At 44.7% G+C, this 18,517-nt stretch overlaps 1 protein-coding gene across 21 annotated transcripts in view; it reads right to left on the bottom strand.

The window, feature by feature from the left end:
• Nucleotides 1-18,517, bottom strand: part of ZBTB38 (zinc finger and BTB domain containing 38) — an 86,062-nt gene that overhangs the window by 30,125 nt on the left and 37,420 nt on the right. For 5 of the 21 annotated variants that reach the window (XM_079100369.1, XM_079100370.1, XM_079100368.1 and 2 more), the window contains one exon: nucleotides 14,494-14,839. The exons of 8 other annotated variants lie outside the window; for them this stretch is intronic. In XM_079100369.1, coding sequence (XP_078956495.1) covers nucleotides 14,494-14,526 — 33 coding nt within the window. In that variant the 5' untranslated portion in view covers nucleotides 14,527-14,839. 8 more of the 21 variants (XM_079100365.1, XM_079100366.1, XM_079100367.1 and 5 more) reach the window with 7 other exon arrangements.

Below are 18,517 nucleotides of genomic sequence, written 5' to 3'. Positions count from 1 at the left end.
GGGACAAATGGTCAGAGCCTCTTCCACAAGTGGCTTCTTTATTTCTAGATGCTTCACAACTTCTGAGAAAAACATTTTTTTTAGGTATGAAAATTCAGGTTTTTTTTTTTTTTTTAAATCTCATTCTGACTTGAAGTCAACATTAGAGCTAATCTTTCTCTCGCCCCAGCCTGTTTCTCATACCATTGCTAATAGTTATCATGGTTGGAAATCCTCCCAGAATGCTCTTCCTCCTTCCCCCTCCAAAGTTGTAACCGGGTGTATGAGTCCAAATTTGTGTGCAGGGCGGGTACTGTTTGTTTTTCCAAATGCTAAGGGTCTCATTACCACTCAAGCACGTTGCACTGATATCCTGGAGCTGGGCAGTGTTACAATCCTGCTACAGGCCTCCCACCTGTTCTCAAAGACAACCCTGATGACCTGATCCAGACATAATATATGAAGCAGGAAAATAGCAATATAAAAAGAGTTTTCCCTAAGCAAATGGTTCCTATCTGTATGTGAGGGTACTGCCTGCCCAGAGAACCAGCAAGAACTGAAGGAGCCATTCTAAGGTGTGGCTCTGACCACCATCTGCACTGTCTGTGCCATGGCTGACCACCAGGGTCACCTACCCATCTGTACCAGAGGCCCTGGTGCGTTCCTTATCTGATTTCCCCCTCATTATAGCCAAAGTAGACTACAAAAAGAACTCTGAGTTACAGAAGAGAAACAAAAGAGACCAATCACAAAACCAGGAAAAGTATATTCCTAAGTCTATGGTCATACGCCTCCTGGCAGATTCCTAAATCGGAACAATTTAAAGGCACAGTGGCTCTTGTTCTCTGGGGATCCTGTAGTTATCTTCCTTTATGTTTATTCCTTGTATGTCACACCTGTGTACACACTCACTCTCTCTCTCTCTCTCTCTCTCTCTCTCTCTCTCTCTCTCTCTCAGGGTGGGGTGGGGATGGGTGTTGTTATTCTTTATCTAGATCCTACATTGTGAGCTGGCATGGCCAGAGCCTACTAAGTGACATTCTAGTGAGGGATGACCAAAGTGGCAGCTTTCACATTTACCCAAGAAAGAAACACGGTACACAGTGACCTGAAATGAAAGTAATGCCCTGGCTACATGAGGTACCTTGTTCTGTTCTAGTATATTTCATTAAAAAACAGGCTAATAGCAACTCACTATTTTCCCTTCTACTGTTAGATTATCTCTGCAATTAAACATTTTAAAAAAGCCTCTGTCTGTGGGGCATACTGACCAGCCACCCCTCTGGTCTCTCTCCGTGCCACCCAGGACGTGTCGTTTCCAGAAAGCCACAAAGCTTGATGATCTCTCAACCACCAGTGTCTCCCTAGCACTGGAATATAGCATTTAGCTCGCTGCATTTATTCAGTTGGAAAGACCAGGTGGCCACACAAAGAATCTCTTTACCATTTTGTAAAGTGGTTATTATAAGCTGGGCCCATTATATTATTTAGCATTCTTTATACAAACATCATTTGACAAATTCAGCCACAGGAAAAAGGTACCTTCCTACCAACAAATTCTTCAGTTCAGATAATGAGAACAATATATGCACCACAGACAAGGAAGCTTAGAGCTAACTTTCGTCATCAATTGTAGCCATTCTTAGGGTTCTGGTGTGACTACTGTCTCACTTCCTTTATTTAACAATCGATCTTCTCTTGTTTCCCCTGTGTTTAATTGAACTCTTCCGTAAGTCTTTTCTAGAAGTGTGGGGATTGTTTCTACAAATAAAAATGGAATTCAATGAAATGAAATATCTATGGCTTCCCCTGTATCCTGCGGGGAGAAAGGGTCTCCCTGAACAGACTCAGGAGTCTGTCCTTCATGCAGTTACAGGACAAAAACGATCTGTGCTGATGTTTCTTTTGCCTTCCTTATGTCTCTGCTCTGGGCCAGCAGAATCTGCTTTCTCCATTGATTCAGTTATTCTCATTCTGTTTGGCTTCTCTGAAGCCTGTAGTTTATTTCAATTCTCTATCCAGTCTGCCTGGAAAGTCTGATAAAATGCATGCTCTATGAATCAAAAAGGTGGCTTCTATCTTGGCTTAGATCTATCTGATGTCATCTATTTTATCTTTCTAATTCAAAACTGCTTCTTCTAAAACACTCTGCAGTGTTTTAAATTCCCATGAGGCTCTACTTCCATCCGGGTAGCAGAGTCATCCCTCAGTATCGTGGGGGATTGGTTCCAAGACCCTCTGCAGATACTGAGATCCATAGATGCTCAAGTCCTTTATAAAAAAAAAAAATGGCATTAGTATTTGCATATAACTTACGCACACATTCCTATATACTTTCAATCATCTCTAAATTACTTACAACTAATAAAATGTGAATGTTATGTAAATAGTTACTATAGTATATTGTCTAGGGAATAATGGCAAGAAAAAAAATCTGCATATGTTCAGCACAGGCATAATTATTTACCCAAATATTTTTAAGTTCTGGTTAGTTGAATCCATGGGTGTGGAACCTACAGATACGGAGGGCCTACTGTGCAGTCTTTTGATCAGGTCAATAAATATTGGTGGTATCTTGGCTCAGGTTTATTATACACAAAGACTTTCAACAGCTTGGGGGGCTGAGGCAGGAGGATTGTGAGTTCAAAGCCAGCCTCAGCAACTTCACTTAAGCAACTCAGCGAAACCCTGTATCTAAATAAAATATAAAAAGGGGGTAGGGAAGTACTCAGTGCTTAAATACCCCTGGGCTCAATCCCTGTACCAACAAACAAAAAAACAAGCCCACAAAGCCCCATCACTTCTGTGGAGTCCTCTGATTCTTCTCTCACATGGTTCACTTAGTGAAAGGCCAACTGTTAACAATAACACCTTTGGCATTTTTAGCACTAGAATAATGTATATAATAATAGGTATTTTTGTACATATCATTTAAAAATCCTCATAACTTTAGAAAATTCACATGTGACATTGTCCAGGGAATAGCTACCTTTGCATGGCAGAAATGCTTTAAAAATCTTAGTTATTAAGTAGTAGCTTGATTTGCCTTCTTAACACATGCAAAAAATTTTTTTTTCATTCTTAATTTTTTCCAGCAAATATGTTAACACTGAACATGGTCAGATGTGGTGCTTGGAGACTGGAGGACGGAGGGGAGTGAAGAGGCACATGTCTGTTCTCAAGGAGCTCAGGGCTGGGCTGAAAGAGAACTGTCAATAACTGGATCGGTGATGGTAGGCCTTGACAGGTGGTGCGTATAAAATGTTAAGTGACAGGCACAGTGGCACATGCCTGAAATCCCAGTGATTCAGGGAGACTGAGACAGAACCTCAGCCACTTAGCACGACCCTGTCTCAAAAAAAGATGGGTTGGGGATGTAGCTCAGTGGTTATGCCCACCTGGGTTCAATCCCCAGTACACACACAACAAAAGAGACTAAATTACAATTTATTTATAGGACCCTGGATGGCAGGCTTCAATGCATAAACAAACAAGGGTGCTAGAAGGGTGCTGAGCAGAAGGAATGGGAAAAGCCAACAACAAAAAAGCCATAGAAGGGTTGACTGCGTGCAGGGGTGAGCATGGTCTGGGTGGCAGCTGGAGAGGGTGTAGGCCGCCCATTCCCAGCAACTGCAGCAACTTAGCGCTTTCTGTGTTCAATGAGGTGGGCTAGGAAAGGAAGAGTCAGACCAGGCGGGATCATAAAGGGCTCTAGAGGACCCCCCCTTAGTAAATTTTACACTGTAGGTTGTAGGGAACCATTGAAAGTCATAATCAACTTGAATTAAAAACAAAAAATCAGATTGGCTTCAGTGTGCTCTAAGGCTCAGAGGCAGGCATGCGGGGCTAGTCCATTGTAGTGGTCCAGGTAGGGAGTAGTCCCTCCTTCGCAGACACAGGGAGAGTCTGGGCACTCGGAGATGGTTCTGCTCCCTGGCTGAGAAAGTGGGATGGGTGGGGTGATAGTAGTATCTGAACTTAAAACTTATTTTAATTCTTTCAAAAAATATTTATTGAACTGCTAAGTAGAAGGCATTCCTCCTCGGAAAAAAAAAACACTTGCTGAATTCCTACCATATGCTTTTGGACAGCTGTTCCCAAACCTGGCTATGCAATCAAAATCACCTGGCTGCTTTAACACAGTGCAGATTTGCAGATTCAGGCCCCATCTCTCCCCGCAGAGATTTGAGCACAGCTGGGCAGAGACCCTGGAATCCATGTGTAATTTTATGACTTTATTTTGTGAGTAACACATTCACCTGATCCCAAACTGAAAAGGTACAAAGAGTGAACATGAAAAGCCTCCTCTCACCTTCTCCAGTGGTACTGAGTCGACCATCCAGAATCAAGGGCTGACTAAAACCCAGCGCTATAAGAAAAAAACGACAAAAAACTCTGCCCTCAAGGGCTCGTGGGGTAGCAGGGGAAATAAGGTATGTCCATGAAACACTGCAGAACAAAGATACCCAGGGAACACTGGCTCAGGTGAGCAGGGTGAAGGTTATGGGCATTTAGAGGAGCCTGGCTGGGGAAGGGGTGTGAGGCAGGCAGAGGGGAGAGGCCCCCCAACATCCACCCAACACCACAGGATCCTGATGGGTGGAATTCAGCTGTGTAGATATGGACAAAGGGAGAAAAGGGAATTGCAGGAGGCAAGAGGAAGAGTCAGAATTTCGTGCCATCAACAAGCGTGTAACCCAGAAGCTCCTGTAGCAGCTTAAAACAAAGAATCCAAATCTGCGAATGCAAATTGGAAAGGCAGTGAAACTTGCTGAAGAGGCAATGGAAAGATCTAACTCCTCCTCTCGCCCTCAGCCACCACATTGTGTCACAAATGCCATCAGAGCATCGTTGGCCAGCTCATAGGTGCAGCTCAGAAGGCGCTGCAGCTGAAAGCATCTGAAGCAGAATGAAGAGAGGAGTGTGCAGTCTGTGGGCCAGTGGGGACCTGGTGTAGGCAGCGGGCAAATCTGCTCCCTGAAGGTCTTGTTTGACTCCCAGGTTTTCTCTTTCTTTCCCCCCTCCCCACCCCTATACTGAGGATGGAACCCAGGGTGTTGCTCATGCCAGACAAGTGCTGTACCACCGAGCTTCAACCCCAGCCTCCACATTTTTAAAAAATTTAGCTAATGAACGTTGAAAACCTCTAAGATTTGAGGTTTATTTTGAAAATGAAATGTCCCTTATTGAAAAGCAGCGAGATGGGCAATACTGGGGTTGCTGCCTGCCTGGCACAGACTGGTGCCCAGGAGCTGGGCCTCCTATGCACACTGCCTGCCAGAGCACTTATCACAAGCGGCATCTCCAAGGAACTCCGTCGGCCTGGCCTCTTCGGCAGGTTCTGTTTGCCCGACTGATAAGAACAGGAAGTAAAATAGCACTGGACTTGCAGGTCTGGCGGACGTACCTTAGGGTCATACCCAAATGAAAACTGAGACCTGGCGCTCGTGGGGGAGGAGGGCAGTCACTTGCACCAGCTCTTAACCTGCTCACTCTGTTTCTTCATACGGAGTAACTCAAAACAGAGGCCCGAGAAGCTGGTCGAAAGCCATGATGGATTTCAGAAAAAGAAATCTAAGTCAGACAAGAAATATATATACATATATATATATTTGGTACCAGGTATTGAACCTAGGGGCGCTTAACCACTGAGCCACATACCCATTTAGAGACAGGATTTCGCTATGTTGCTGAGACTGGCTTTGAACTTGCAATCTTCATGCCTCAGCCTCCTGAGTTGCCGGGATTATGAGTGAGCACCACCATGTCCGGCAAGATGAGAAAAAATTTGGACGTAGCTTATTTAAATTTTTTCTAAAAGGCAAGTTCTGTATAATTAGTTCACTATTCTTAATGGTGTTACTGAGATGGACTAGATATGCATGAGAAAGGCTAACAAGAATGGCCCAGATATAAAAATTTTGGTGAGCCAATATAAAAAACGAAACTGGTTTATAATTAGATAACATGGTCATCTGCCTTATATTACTATCATCCTGAGTCACTTTAGCCAGAACCGTTTTTAAAATATATTCTTAAAATACACACATACATATTTATATAGCCAAAATGTTATGTATAATACGTGTTGGATATATAAACATATATGAACATATGCTATAAATATATTTTATAATAAACACTGACATATAAACAGGGTAAATGTATAATTCAGCACCCAAAATAGGACACTTGAGAAAGTAGCTACAAGTAATAACTCTGCCAGGAAAAGAGATAAACATTGGGATAGTATCCTAGGAAGTCAGAATGAATGGTCAGCCTGTATTGTAATATATATGTAAATATGTATATATTTTATATATACATATGTAATATATATATACATATATAATATATACGTAAATATGTATATATTTTATATATATTTTATTATATATATATATATATATAGTTGTTGATGGGCCTTTATTTTATTCATTTACTTATACGTGGTGCTGAGAATTGAACCCAGTGCCTCACACATGCTAGGCAAGCGCTCCACCACTGAGCCACAACCCCAGCCCTGTAATATGTATTTTTAATATAAATTTTGATATACATCTGCCTGTATTAACATAAAGTGCACCTTATAAGTATATAAAGAGCTTTAAAGAATTTTATAAATGCATGATAAGCATCTTTTATAATTAGGCTTTCCACAAATGCCACTGGGAAGTTCCAGTTAATCAGCATATTTGGAGAATTCCTAGCCCCTGCCCTGCTGCTGTGTCTCCTGCCATCCCCTGCCTTAATGAAAACTACAAATATGTATAATGCAAACACGGGCACTAAGTCACGTACTTTTGACGATTAAAATGACTTTGCCTCATCTGCTTTGTAGAATCTCCTGCTCTAAAAAAAGAATATAAATCTCTCTTCGTGGTGAGACATTTGAATAGCACAGATGTGCATGAAGGCAGAGACAGCAGCCTCTGCTCCATCCTGGCCTCCCTGTTCCCCAAATCATGGCCCACAAGGCACAGCACATATGGCACACGATCTCTTTCGTCCTAGGCTCCTCTTCTCCTGATTTTGTAAGACCTGCACGGTCCATCTGGATCAAGCTTTCAGAGAAAACCCGTGAGGTGTCTGTCTCTCTTGATCCCGAGCTCCCCCAGCTGGCAATCCTGAGATGTCCTCCAACTGACACCTCCTCTAGGCAGCCTCCCTCCTCTGGGATTCTAGTTCTTGGTCCATACCATCATTCTAGCATATGGGATTATTCAATCATTCACATATATCCTCCCTGTGAGCTCCTTGAGTGCAGGGACAGTCTTATCTCTTTGTCCTCTGTACCTACAGGCAGGGTACATCCTTGGTAATGTTGATAGAGAGTGAGAGGAACTGGCTTCTCAGACCCGGGGCAGCAATGGCTTCAATTACATAATGTGCTTACAGCACGCCCTGATTTACAGCCTTAAAAATCAGACCTAAATGAACCCAGATTCTACTACAGACGCAGCAAAATGACTAGGAAAATAAAAATCAGTTCTTGTCGAGCTTTTTTTTTTTTTTTCTCCCTAGCACTCTTCTAATCTGGTAGTTCTTATGGTGTTTCATGGACCTCTGTCTCTCAAGACCCTTCTCTAGGTTTCTGAGATCCAAACTATTTTCACATGATACTAAGATATTATTTGCCTTTAAAAGAAAAAAGAAAAAAAAAAAAAAAAGGATGTTGAGATGTGCCGGAAACGTACAAAAGCAATGATGGGTAAAACTGCTGGCAGGCACCATGTCAGTCACACCCAATTGAAGGAGTGAGAATTATTCACTTTATTGGGTCTTGACCCTGGAGTAGATCTATGCATTTTAATATTTGGGGAAGTAAAGTGGAAGGTGTGTGTAAAACACTTCTCATGCACACTCAAGCACCATGATGGCTCTGCATCTGGGAAATTGGGGGCTCTTTGAGTTGTGAGCTAAATTAGCCAACTGTTTTCATGAACCAGCTTTATTTGAAAGGATTGACAGAAAAACTATGTTGATTGAGACACATAGTTGGACTAAGACTATCTGTCACTTCAAGGATATTTTGTTACCAGTAATAAAATTTGGTTTTAAAGGGAAAATTTCAAAATTGGAAACATGTATTCATAGTGAGCGCACTGTGAGGCAGATGATGTCACCAAATGTGACATTATGTGATGTAGTTGAAAGATCATATGTAGTAGATCTGCCTAACGCAGTAAACCAATATTTTCTTTCTTTTTTTCTTTTCTTTTTTTTTTTTTTTTTTGAGGTGCTAGGGATTGAACCTAGGGCCTTGTGCTTGTGAGGAAAGCACTCTACCAACTGAGCTATAGCCCCAGCCCAAACCAATATTTTCCAATGACCAATGCATACTGTTACCAAAAAATCATGTATGGGCTAAACCATGCAACAGAAAATAGTAGATTTAAATGTAACAGAACATTAAAAGTTCATTGTACATTAAAAGTTTCAGATTCTATGTTGCAACTAACTTAAGAAACGACCACTTGTCAAGTTTTGGTGTAGTATCAAAAAATATCTACAACAACTGAAAAACCTATTTAAAAACTCCTCCTTTTCCAAATGCTTGCTTGTGTGAGGCTGAATTTTCTTTTCATACCTCAACTAACACAATATGCTGTATTGCAACCAAGTGTAAAAGCACATAAAAACCCAGCCATCTTTTTTAAGCCAAACTTAAATATATTTATAAAAATATAAATGAATACACTCTTTTCACTATTATTTTTTTTCATTTTAGAGGACAGTCATTTTAGTTAAATGTTATTTTATCTTGCGATTGGTTTTACCAGTCATTTTTCATGAGTTAATAGTTTTAAACTCTCATTTAAAATTTCGAATATGATAAACACCAACAGACAAAATGTAGATCAATGAATGCTCTTTGGGTCCTCAATGGTTTCTATAAGGGGGCCTTGGGATCAATAAATTTGAGAACTGCTGTGCTAGCCAATAGAAGATGTTTACGATAATTTTTAAATGATTTCTCCCACCAGAGAATTATTTTGCTCAATAAGATAAGTTGTATATAAACCTAAAAGGACTAAAGAGAAAGTGAATGAAAGTACAATAAAATACAAAGCAGAAATCCCCAGGAGACAGATGGGGAGACCAAGGGACAGAGAAACAGATGGACATACCCAGCATCACACAGGTACTCTGTACCTCTCATTGCTTTTCTAAGCTTGACATGATTACTAACTATCTCTTGAATTTGAGCATGGCTTCAAAGCCAGGTGACAACAGGCCTGTCCACACTGTACTGAGGAGATCGTCCTTGGATTTGCAGGGCATGATTCTGTCTGTACAATCTGTCTTTGCTGTGTCCCTGCACACCAAGCCTCAAGAACCAGCTTGTTCATAGTGATCTGTTTGCCCAAATGAATCTGTCTATTCACCTACTCAAAATCCGCCCCACGCTGTGTCCCGAATGCTGCTTTCAGGCCTTGGTTCACTCATTCTGGGGCTGGATTTGAAAACAAAGGAAGCAGTTCTTGGCAATGATCTGACCAGCTACTTCCCAGTACTTCTAGCATAATTAAACCTTCTTTCCAATTAATTCAGGCAATTTTACTAAAATTTATGGAAGTAAAAAAAAAATTAAAATGATATTTTCCACATAAACTTTACGTATCTATTATGTAGGCCTTTAAAGGCTTATTAATAAAAATCTGGCATAACTCTATTAGTAGATCCTTAAGACACGAAAAGAGAGTGAAATAACTTTCCAGTGAACTTCCTTAGTGAGAAGTGGAAGTCACGTGTCTACTCTTCAGGGCCAGACTGAACCCCATTTTTCTAAATCTTCTGATCAGAGGACAAGGCCAAGAGCCCTCTCACCAGTACCCTGGCTGCTCAATTCCTAAGACAAATAATAAAACGGAATCAACAGAACAACTTCCTCCTCTCTCTACTGCAAGCCGTCCTCTATAAAAAGAAACTTAGAAATAAACCCTAACTAAAAAAAGAACGCACTGTATTAGGATACTGACCTGCAGTCCTGCAAAAGTCAAACTCACAGTCCATATGGGGCCAGAGCGGAGCCTGTCCTGGTGTCGACTCTACTGCAGGGGTCTGCGGGTCCTGCGGGGAGTTTTCTCACAGAGGACATTTTGCTTCGGGAGCTGGCTGCAAACGACCCACACGCATTTCTGCAGTACATTTGCTCACAGTCGTGTTGGGTGTCTACGTCAGACCTCACGTGATGGGGTGTTAGAAACACATGCATCAGATCTCAAAAACAGATTACAAAACAGAAGCCCTTTATAGAGTTGAGCTGCGTCTAGGAAAAGGAAAATCCTCTTGCTTTTGTCTTCTACATGGGGCCCGAAAGGGCACAGAAGAGCATGAATCAGGGTTTAATGCACGTAAGCTGTCAGAGTCAAGAAGGCACCGGGTGCCAGGGAAGCGTGTTTTCTTAACCGAAACTCGGGCGGTTCTACAGGCCGACCTCCCAGGGCCGCAGAGCGCGCCACAGCCGGGAGCTGGCTGGGGCCACCTTCCCCATTACCTGGAGAAGGTAAACAGTCCGTCTGGTCTCCAGGCTTGTACTTGCGTGCACACAGGCTGTGAGAACAGGCACTGTGAGACTCGTGAATGATGCAACAGGCCACTTAAATATTTTAGGTAGCTTATTTGGAAAGATGAAAGGGGGAGAAGGTCCTGGTTTCTTTTTTTCTTTTTCTTTTTTTTTTTTTTTTTTCTCATTTTAAAACACAGCAGCGTTTTAGGGGAGCCTGAGTACCTTGGGTTCATCTCAGGATCAAGCTTGTCTGGACACCTGCTTGCTTAAAAAACCTGGCAAACAGGCTCGGAGAAGCTGTCTCTGAGGCCCTTGTGGGCTGTGTCCCCGTTTCAACCAAATTCCACCGACAGGAGTTCCGAATGCAATGGGCGGTTTTCATCGGGATGTTGCAGGGACTGACGACAGGGTTCCTGTCCACTGAAACTTCTCACTGTAGGAGTGACTTAGCATGAACAGATTGGTTTCAAAGACCAAATATCATTTTCTTGTGAACCACAAGAGCTGGCCGAGTTAACCCTACTTTTCTCAATTGGCTACTGCCCCCAGGGGAGGGCGGAGGAAGCCTCTCCACTCTGGCTTCTAAACAAGAATGGTGAGGACAGGTTCCCCTCAAATGGACAGTGCACCAATGCCACTATGGTGTCAAACAACCTAAATGCACCTCCTCACTGCTCCCCTGACCCACCCTCAGTCCCTCTGCACTGGACTCCAGCAAGAAGTGGATCACACTTCACACCGGTTCTTCCTGGATGAACCAGACTCTGGGTAGAAAGGCGTGGGTGATGTAATGTACGCAAAAGGCACCGAAAGCAGTACTTGGCACAGTAGGAGTTTGATGTGTATCAGCTGCGAGCAGCTTGAGACTCAACTGTACCCTGCCAACCAGGGGCTAGAGAGGGAACTGCTCTTGCAGCCCCCCTTTGAGTAGTATGCAGGGTGACTGACAGGTGAGATCAAGTCAAGCCCTGCTAACAGCCCTACTGGTGGCCTTTCCAAGCCTTAAAGTCCAGACTCTGTCATGGCCTAGAGGTTACTATGTCTGAGGCCTCTCCAGAAGTCCTTAGATACACGTGCTATGTTCAGGGGCTGACCCAACTGACACAATCACTTTGCCCACGTGAGATGTATACAGCTTCATCTGAAGTAGCTGAGGTATGCGCTGTGACATGGAGAAGGTGCAACTGCCATTACTTTTCCTTGGGCTTGGTCTCGGAGAGCCTCCAGACTGAGGATCTGCAGGAGAAGACCACGTAGGTCTTCAGATTTATTTGTTCCCTCCCACCCTGATCTTCTGCCCACTTGGCTTATGCACCTACCCAGTCCCATCTGAGCTTGGGGCCTCTGAATCACTGGCTCCAGTACTACCATGGCTGGCTCCCCTGATGCTCCAACCTCACCTGGGGCACCCCTTCCTGCTACCTGCTCCCCCTTTTACCTGCCCTCCTACCACTTACCTCAAATTGCAGTTACCACAGTCCCCACTTATCTACAGGAGAGATACTTCACAACCCTCGCTGGAGGCCTGGAACTAAAGATAGAACCAAACCCTGTAGATGCTGTTTTTTCCAAGCACACACACCAATGATAAAATTGAATTTACCAATTAGGAATAGTCAGAGATTAACAATTACAAATAATAAACTGTAGTAAAAGTTCATTTAAAACTTATGAGTTATTTCTGAAATTTTCCATGTATTATTTTCAGACTGCAGCTGACCTTGGGTCACTGAAAGGGTGAACAGTGAAACTTTGGATAAAGGGGGACTACTGTACCTGCCTGCTTGTTTCCTCTCCACTGTGCCTACCAGAAAGTAAGTTCCAAAAGGGACAGGGCCTTATTTATCCTGTTCACTACTCACAACTACCTCTCCAGGTCACAGCATATAGTAGGCACACAAAATGGAAATATCAGTACATACTGAGGAATTAAATGAATTGACAGAGTCAACGCTCAATATATGGAAGCTGATATTATTAATATGTAGAAACTGAGCCCAGAGAAGTGACTTGCTTACACCAGGGCGTGTAATTCCTGATGGCGGAACAGTGTTCAGCCTGCTGCACTCTGAATCCTCTTGTGCACCGGCACACACAGTGCAGAGGGAGTCAGAGCAGGTGACCTGCTCTAAACAGCACAAAAGGGCCCAGCACCAAGTTCAAACTGCAGGCTTATTATATAGGATCACTCCCAAGGAAGTTCCAAGCAGGAATAGACCTATGCTGGGACTTAAGAGGTAGGCCATCAGGGACAGCCAGCCTGAGTCACATGCTAGAAAATCACTGAAAGATACTGAAGAACGTGCCGGGAGGACCCAAGAAGGGGAGCCGAGATTCAGAGTTAAGGTGAGCAGCCCCTATCACGGCGGCAGTTCCCAGGACAATCTGGACACTGCTAGACAGTGCCACTTAGGCCTGGGGTCCTTCGTGGTTGGCCAGATGGACAATGACCGTATAGCAGGCGTCCTCCAGGTACTGCCTGGCATGCAGTCGGTCACAGCGACTGTCCCACAGCCCAGAAAACATCCCCGCAGTCAGGACGGGCTGGTCTAAAGTGAACACATGAGGAAGGTGAGCTGTGTGCCTCCCTCCCCCACAGCAGTGTGCAGGTTCACCCTCTCGTGGAGGGCACTGGTGCAGGTTCAGGGTCATGAGGCTTGAGCTAGGGACCAGCCAGGCAGGGTGCAGCATGAGAGCACAGGGTACCTGGGGAAGAGGCTCTCCTGGCCAGTAGGGAGCAGGGACACAGTCAGAGGCTGGCCAGATCCCACATCCATATCCCAGTGTCCTTGCGAAGGTTTATAAAATCCCCTGTGATTTGACCTCACTTCCTGCCACTCTATCCCACATGAGGCCTCTTTCTGTTCCTTGAATGTGCCAGGTCCTTCCCATCTCAGGCCATCTGCACGGGCTGCTTCTGCAGCCTGGAGTGCCCTCTAGCCTGGGCAGCAACCCACCCGGTCCCTGTTAGGTCCTCTGTTACGCACTCACAGCACGCTTTTCTTTCCAGTACTTATTATGACTGCCATTCAAAGTCACTTGACAAACACGTGCCTTACCACAGAGTACACTTGTGTGAGGCTGAGACTGTTTACCAGTTTCCCCAGCAATCAGCTCTGCGACTGCTACGTAAGAGGGGCTGATAAACATTTCCAAGATGAATGCAGAACCAAAGAGCACCCGCCACGAGTCAGCTTTACAGAAGCAGCACACTTGGCACGTCGGCAAGCTTTTAGGACCAGCATCAGGTCAACGTGACTGCCCCGCTGATTCCCAACCATGCTATGGGGAGGGGGTGGGGTACACGTTTGTATCAATAAAATCAAGAAAGCTATCCTGAAAGGGGAAAACAAAAGCACTACATGAAAACCAGGTCAACAATGGTGCCCAGAGCCGAGCTCGTAAGATCTTACTGCCCAAACTAGCGAGAACATTGACACAGCTTCAAAACCCAGAACGATCACTCACTGTCACTGCTTTGGCTCAAATGAGGAAAGGAACAGTCCTTCAAATTCTCCTGAGATGTTGTGCTCAAAATCCAGGGCTGGGGTCTTTGTCTTGGGGGCTTGGACTGAATTGGCAACCAACTTTTTAAAAATTAACTTTATTAAATACTAAAAATGAAAAGTTGGCAGCACACTTGTGCAGGGTCAGGCCTTGATGGTCTGGGGAGGACTTCGTGCTCACGTGACATCCTCCCTTCTGGCACTCCCGTGGCTTCCCACTCCCTGTAACCTCCCGGCCTCGTCCCCTCCCTTGCCCGACCTCCTCTTCTGAGAGGCAGATCTGGAGATGGTGCTGGGCCTGTGATCTGCTTCCGGGTTATGGAACTATGGGTGCTTGTGTATCCAGTGCTCCAGGAAATGAGCCACTCCAAAAACACAAGCTCCCCTCTCTATCAGGCAACCAAGGGCGAGACGGAGAGCGCTGGTAAGGGGCGCTTCCCAGCGGAGCCAAGTGACAGCAGACGCTGGGGAGAGGGGTCCGGGCAGGTGTGTTACCTGCATTCTGCTGTGTGCTTCACTAGTCTGCATCCTGCTGAAAACTCCCGAGATGCGCAGTGCCCACGAGCTGGCCCCTGGCTTCTGATGACAGTGTGAAGAAACAGGTCACTGTCTCCTGCTCATGTTGGAGCCCCTCTGGGCAGCGCTCCCCAAAGTTACTTTAAATGACGTCCACATCCCTCCGCAAATGAGTCCAGGTCCCCGTGTCAACTTATTCTTCGGCAGGAGGAAGATCATGCAGGTGTGACGGCCAAGCCTTGTTCCCCAGCACGTAAAGGGCACGTCCGTGTACCCGGCACTGCGGGGCACACCACATCCAGTGGGCCCATTCAGGCCTCACAGCCTAATTTTACAGATAATAAAACAGATTCAGAGAGGCTGTGGAACTCGGTCAAGACCATTTAGCTAGCAAGGGGTAGCCTGTGACTCAAGCTCATGAGCACCAAGACAGAATAAAGAACTTAGCATTTCCACTTCTGACCTGCAACCCCTGCCAGAGGGGGACCATTTCTCTAATATGGTCAGAAATACCACATGTACCATCAGGGGTTCCTGGGGTGAACATTTAAGGGCGGTTCAGTATTTTCCAGAAAATTCTACTTTTAATTCATTTTCTTAATAAGCTTCAGTGTAATGTAATGTATGCTGTTCACAAAGATTAATTCCTTTAACTTTTTATCTACTTTCTGTTTCAAGACAATAGTTATTGAAGGTCTCCCCCCACCATTTCTTGAGTGTCATATGGTAATGGCATCAGGGATGCCAATTAGAAGGGGGCATAGAAAGGGAATGCAGCGAAGACTGAAGCTATCAACCAGGAGAAGGAGAGACCCCCCAAACACTACACTAGGACTTTCCTATAACAGGGCTCTCTAGCTAAGGACAACAGAGGATAAGGCAGACGGTGTCCAGTCTAGTACGGTGGCAAGAGCCTGGATCTTGGCGTCAGTGGCCCTGATTCAATCAAGACCGGGGCAAGTTTCTTAGACTCTTTGCACCTCATCTGCCAAATGGAGCTCCTAACAGGAGCGACTAGGGTTAACATGAGGACTAAATGGTAAGACCCATAAAGTGCTCAGCAGTATATGGCACAAAATTGGGCTCCATAAGCATTAGTTATTCTATTACTATTATTTTGATAAATGATTATTATTAACCACAAACGTCAGTAAGAGCAAGGACTAGCTAAGTCTTGGCTCCCCAAATCAGGGAATGTGAAATTCCTCAATGGCAGCGACAAAGATCATATCTCACATTGTGCTCAGAGTTCCCTGCAACCCTGTCGTTGCTTGACGGCCCACAGCGTCCACCAACTTGATCCTTCTTCCCTAGGGCGGAGCCGCTACCCCCAAGCCTGAGCCAACGCACACGTGGGCATCTGCTCACAAAAACAATCTAAATGGTTCTCTTTTCTTTCATTAATGGCACTGTTGATGCTTCTCCTGAGCCTGTGGGAAGAGGCATTAAAAATCTAAATAAAGATCTTTAAAGGTGACTACTTATTAGCTGTTCGGGTAGAAAGCCTGGTAGGAAGGGGGACAAAATAATCTGTTTAAAACATATACTTAGAGCACTAATAAATTTCTGTTATGTGTGCTTTTCCTTTTAAGTCAGAAGGCCACTCGTATTTGGCTATAAATCGACAAGTATAAAGAAGCGGGGATGTTGCCTGTTTGCTGGACCATCTGCCTGTTGTGGGTGGTGACATTCTTTTCCCTTCCCCTGCATTCTGCCTGCTCACCTCTCTGGTCTGTTTACAGACTCTGGGCAGACCACACCTGCTCCTTTCTTTGCACGCAAAGGGGATCTTTGGCATGCAAAGTCCTAGCTCTTACTCTAAAGTAGGAACCTAAGAACACATCCCGTTGGTTATGGTTTATTTTAGGGAGAATTTTTATGGTTCTGGTTTTTTTGGTTTTTTTTTTTTTGGTACTGGGGATTGAACTCAGGGGCACTCGACCACTGAGCCATATCCCCAGCCCTATTTTATATTTCATTTAGAGTCAGGGTCTCACTGAGTTTCTCAGTGCCTTGCTTTTGCTGAAGCTGGTTTTGAATTCACTATCCTCCTGCCTCAGCCTCCTGAGCGGCTGGGATTACAGGCATGCGCCACCATGCCTGGCCCTGGTTTTGGATTTTTGATTTCATAATTCTTTAAATCTCCATGAATTCATTAGTATTTTGTCCAGTAAGAAAAAAGAAAACTTTGTGTTCATTTTGAGGTGTAGCATATTTATGTGATTTATTCCAGATTGTAATTCAAACTTGCATCAAAATCCTTGATTAAAATGATTGGCAACTGTCAGACGTAGTCAGGAGTTTCAAGTTTTCCCCTCCCCTGCTCTATCAGGTCACCTTTTTTCTCCCTGTGCAGCTGGTAATCTTTGTTCTGGAGGGTAAAATAAGGCCTTTGCTTACAGTGTCGGGGCTCATATTCCAGTTCTGCTAATACACTAGCTGTATGAACTTGTAGAAGCCCATTAACATTCTAGATTTATTATTTTTTTGAATCTATAAAGTAGATATGACAGTGCAACCTCATTCTTAATGAGGATTAAGTGAGATAATACAGAAAAAAGGTAAATTTCATTCTTTTTCACCCTGATCATTTTGGATGAAAATTCTAGAAAACAACAGAACGATACCTACAACTCCTTCCTCCAGCTCATCTTTCAGCGATGCTAGCAACCAGTCTAACACTTGATGGTTGACAGGTTCGGTTTGTAAGAGGGGATTTCCCTGAAGCTGAAGTGATGACTGGCCTGCAGAGTCCCAGGCTCTGAGGGCCTCCTGGAAGTCCAGGCACAATGAGCTCTGGTGGGCTCAGGTCAGGCTGGCCCCAAAGAAGGGAAATAAGCTAAAAAGTACTCAGGAGAGGTAAGAGGAAGAACAAATATTTAGCAAAATTGGGGACTATCAGTAATACAGACAGAATTCCTACTTTAAGGCCTTGGGAGAATGTGTTAATAATTTTCAGAACAGTGATGAACTCAGAACAGAACAGAACAGGTACGTGCATCACCATGTAACATTATGATATAGTCAATAACTACGTATTACTGACACAAAATTAGTGACTCTTCTGTTGTGGGGAGCCCCGCATGCCCATTGAAGAGATCGTACCCTGTACTCCTCCTATGCAGACTAACCCTAGAAAAGGATGGGCTTTGAGTTGCCAGAGAGGAGCTTCTACCCCTCGAGGGGCTTCTAGAGGCCCACGTGTTGGCCCTTCCCAACTAGGCAAAGGGACTGAGTCAGATTGTCGAGACCTAGATTGGAGTTTTACCCAGTTTTTCACACACAGAAACACCAAGGCAGCCAGCTTCTGTCAGAATGTTTAGGAGATGGGCTGGGAGCTCTCTGTGCTCTTCATACTTCATTCCCTTCCATCCTCACCTGGTGGGAAGGGGACTTTCATGCACAATAAGGTGAGTGATGCTGAGTGATATCAGTACCAGCAAGGAGAGGAGGCAGGGCAGAGGCAGAGGGATGTCTGAGGCTTGCGAGGCAGGGCTGGACATGGGATGCAGTGGAAGGGCCTGACTGAAGGGGCCTGGGTACCCCCCAGGCTTCTGAACCGGTGCATCCCTAGGAGACAGCTCCCTGTAGGCTGCACAACTCCCAGGAAGCGCTGGCGCTTGCTGAGTTGCTGACCATCCACTTCTGCTCTTCTAGGTGCCTTGGGTTTAATAATAGGGTTAGAGTCATTAATGTCAGCTCTCCTGGCTCTGAGAGTAGGCAAGCTCTCTTAAAAACATGATCCCTGTCCTAGTGGCAGCTGTTTCAGGTTGCGTTTGGGCATTCTGTCACAGTTGGTGACCACAGCCCATGCCCACTTCCGTGTCCACAAGATGGTGCTGAACACACACACACACGCACACGCTCTTGGGTCCCCAGGAGCTGACAAACTCAGCCCCCAAACTGTTCTCAAAACAGTGGAGTAGATGAGCAAGCCCTGCTTTGACATGGACCAATGACCTTGGGGTGTTTCAGATAACAAGAAGCAAAGCGCCTGGCTTGT

This window comes from Sciurus vulgaris, assembly GCF_902686455.1.
Source record: "Sciurus vulgaris genome assembly, chromosome: 10".
Lineage (NCBI taxonomy): Eukaryota > Metazoa > Chordata > Mammalia > Rodentia > Sciuridae > Sciurus > Sciurus vulgaris.
The sequence above is the reverse complement of the archived record's forward strand: the minus strand, read 5'-3'. Positions and strand labels throughout refer to the sequence as shown.